A 2475-nucleotide genomic window follows, 5' to 3' on the forward strand; every position below is an offset into this window, starting at 1 on the left:
GGTCAAACACAACCAGCAAGGAATGTTGTCAGGACATACAGAGAGGAATTTCGTTATCCTGTTTTGGATTTAAATAAATGTGTGGTGTTGCCACCTGCAGACCTGTTCAGGCTCCTCGGGAAAAAAAAGCCTCGGCCAAACTCATCTTTAACTTTTTCCCACACGATTGAAAGCAGCATGACGCCGTTTACAGTGACCAATCGTGATACGGCTTTCCTTCTCTTTGGGCCAATAGGAGGAGGCAACGAGTGCCTGTCAGTCACAGGTGAGGGTGTATGGTTAGAAAAAAAATTGGGTGAAAAGGGCCGGAGACTGAAGAGAGCCCGGGCTGATGGCAGAGCTATGCGGTGGAGCAGCATCGTGCCTGCGGATGTAGCAGAAACTTTTCACGGCTTCTCCCGCGGGGATGCAATCAGGAACCAACACTGGAGGGAAATAAACTAAGCGCCAGCAGTGCTCCTCGGAGTTAAGTAGACAAAAATGTGGATGAACTGACATAAACTCCACTCTCCAGGCGGTTAATTTACTCAACTTGCAGACCGAACAAACTTCGCTTTTGTGAAAATGGCCGTTCGAGGAAACTCGCTGATGCCTTTCTCAATCCAAGCTATCCTGAACAAAAAGGACGACAGCCGACATTTGCCGGATTTGGACATGTGCTTCTCCAAAACGACGTGCTGGAAAATATTTGGAGAGATGAACGGCGGTTCTAGGGGTACTGATGGGGAGGCTTGTGAGCCGACCGACCAGAAAAGCTACGACTCAGACTCGGGACTCAGCGACGATAACGACAGCAAGACTCCGGCAGTGTGCAAGTCGGAGAAGGACGGGGACCCTGCTTCGGATGTCCCGGAGGAAAGCTTTCAGGAGGAGACTGACCACGAGTCTGCAGCTGCGGAAAACGCAAAGAGTGACAGTGAGCCAAACAATGCCACGGGTAAGCAGGCCAAAAAGATCAGCATGCAACCGTAGAAAAAGATATAATTAATGTTGGCTTTCTGATTTTAGTTAAAGCATAAGATCATTTCAGACTTTAATACGACCATTCTGATTGAAATTGATCAGGTCCATTTTACTACAGATGTTTTATACTGCTATAACAGATGTGTAGAATCACAGTGAATCTGAGATTGAGTTTATTAGAGTATCAGACTTATTTGCAAAACTTTTCCGCGTCCTGCTCGCTTTTACGCACAAACTGTCCTTTTTACGCACGCTCATTAATGGATGCCCCGGCTCGTTGTCAAAAGTTATCTATATTCCTTTCATGTATGTTGCATTGGCGCAATTTATTTTTGAGCAAAGTTTAAAAAAGGCCAGTAAAACACGGCAGATTGAGGTCTTTTACAAAATAATCTCCAACTCGTCTGCACCAGTTATGATCTTCAGGCCTGGAGTAAACATTATTTACATCTGAAACAGCTTCCAATGACTTAAGAGAAGATCCAACGCGGTTTATTTTTAACAACGTGCTTAGACAAGAAGTAAAAACATCCGCTTGGATGAGTGCACACTTATTTTTTGTTTTCTTTTTTAGTTCTCTTGCAGTGGCCTATCCAGATATGACAGATATGAACCTGACTGCATTGCAGTGAACATACGGGAATTCACCTTCATTGTTTATCTGTTTGTCTCACTCTCCCAGACTCCAGCAACCTGGACGAGAAGAGCCTGGACCAGCCCAAACAGCGGAAAAAGCGCTCCAGAGCCGCCTTCTCTCATGCGCAAGTCTTCGAGCTGGAGCGCCGCTTCAACCACCAGCGATACCTGTCCGGGCCGGAGCGGGCGGACCTGGCGGCCTCCCTGAAGCTCACAGAGACTCAGGTCAAGATCTGGTTCCAGAACCGCAGGTACAAGACGAAACGCCGCCAGATGGCCGCCGACTTGATGGCGTCGACCCCGGCAGCCAAGAAGGTGGCGGTGAAAGTTTTGGTGCGGGACGACCAGAGACAGTACAGCCCGGGAGAGATCCTGCGGCCCCCGCTTCTCTCCCTGCAGCCGTCCTACTATTACCCCTACGCCTACTGCCTCCCTGCATGGACACTCTCTGCGTGTGCCGGGAATCAGTGAGAACCCAGTGACTGTATTTATTCATTTTATTGTTTTTTTTCTCTCCCAGGAAAACAAGTTTTGTTTTTTGTTTTTCTGACAAGAGGAGTAGACCTGCTCAGAGTGATTGAACTGCCTCGTCGTGTTCCCAAACCTTTGATGGGTTTTCACATCCTCAGATACTTTAAAACGACCCTATCCTTCACTTAGGAAGAGTCCTGTCCTGAGAGATCCCTGCAAAGAAGGTATTTCCCACGATTTAGGCTCTAAAATCATAAATGTCTGAACTGCAGGTAAGCAGGGGAGACAGGACCCCCTTGTAAAATGTCAGCACGTTAACCTGGGAGGAGTGACACAGTAATAACTCCAAAGTATTCTTCCAAGGACCTCTGAAGCCCTAAACAGACTGAAAATGTCACCTTATGT

At 47.4% G+C, this 2475-nt stretch overlaps 1 protein-coding gene across 1 annotated transcript; it reads left to right on the plus strand.

Annotated features, from left to right (window-relative positions):
- Window positions 1–275: 275 nt before the first annotated feature.
- nkx3-2 (NK3 homeobox 2) lies at window positions 276–2070 on the plus strand (the record flags this gene model as incomplete). The annotated part of the gene is made up of 2 exons (XM_084550146.1): window positions 276–937; window positions 1646–2070. Exons 1-2 carry the CDS (start codon window positions 565–567, stop codon window positions 2068–2070), a joined length of 798 nt encoding a protein of 265 aa, XP_084406272.1. The 5' UTR covers window positions 276–564.
- Between the last annotated feature and the right edge of the window lie 405 nt (window positions 2071–2475).

This window comes from Chelon labrosus (genome assembly GCF_963514085.1).
Source record: "Chelon labrosus genome assembly, chromosome: 8".
Lineage (NCBI taxonomy): Eukaryota > Metazoa > Chordata > Actinopteri > Mugiliformes > Mugilidae > Chelon > Chelon labrosus.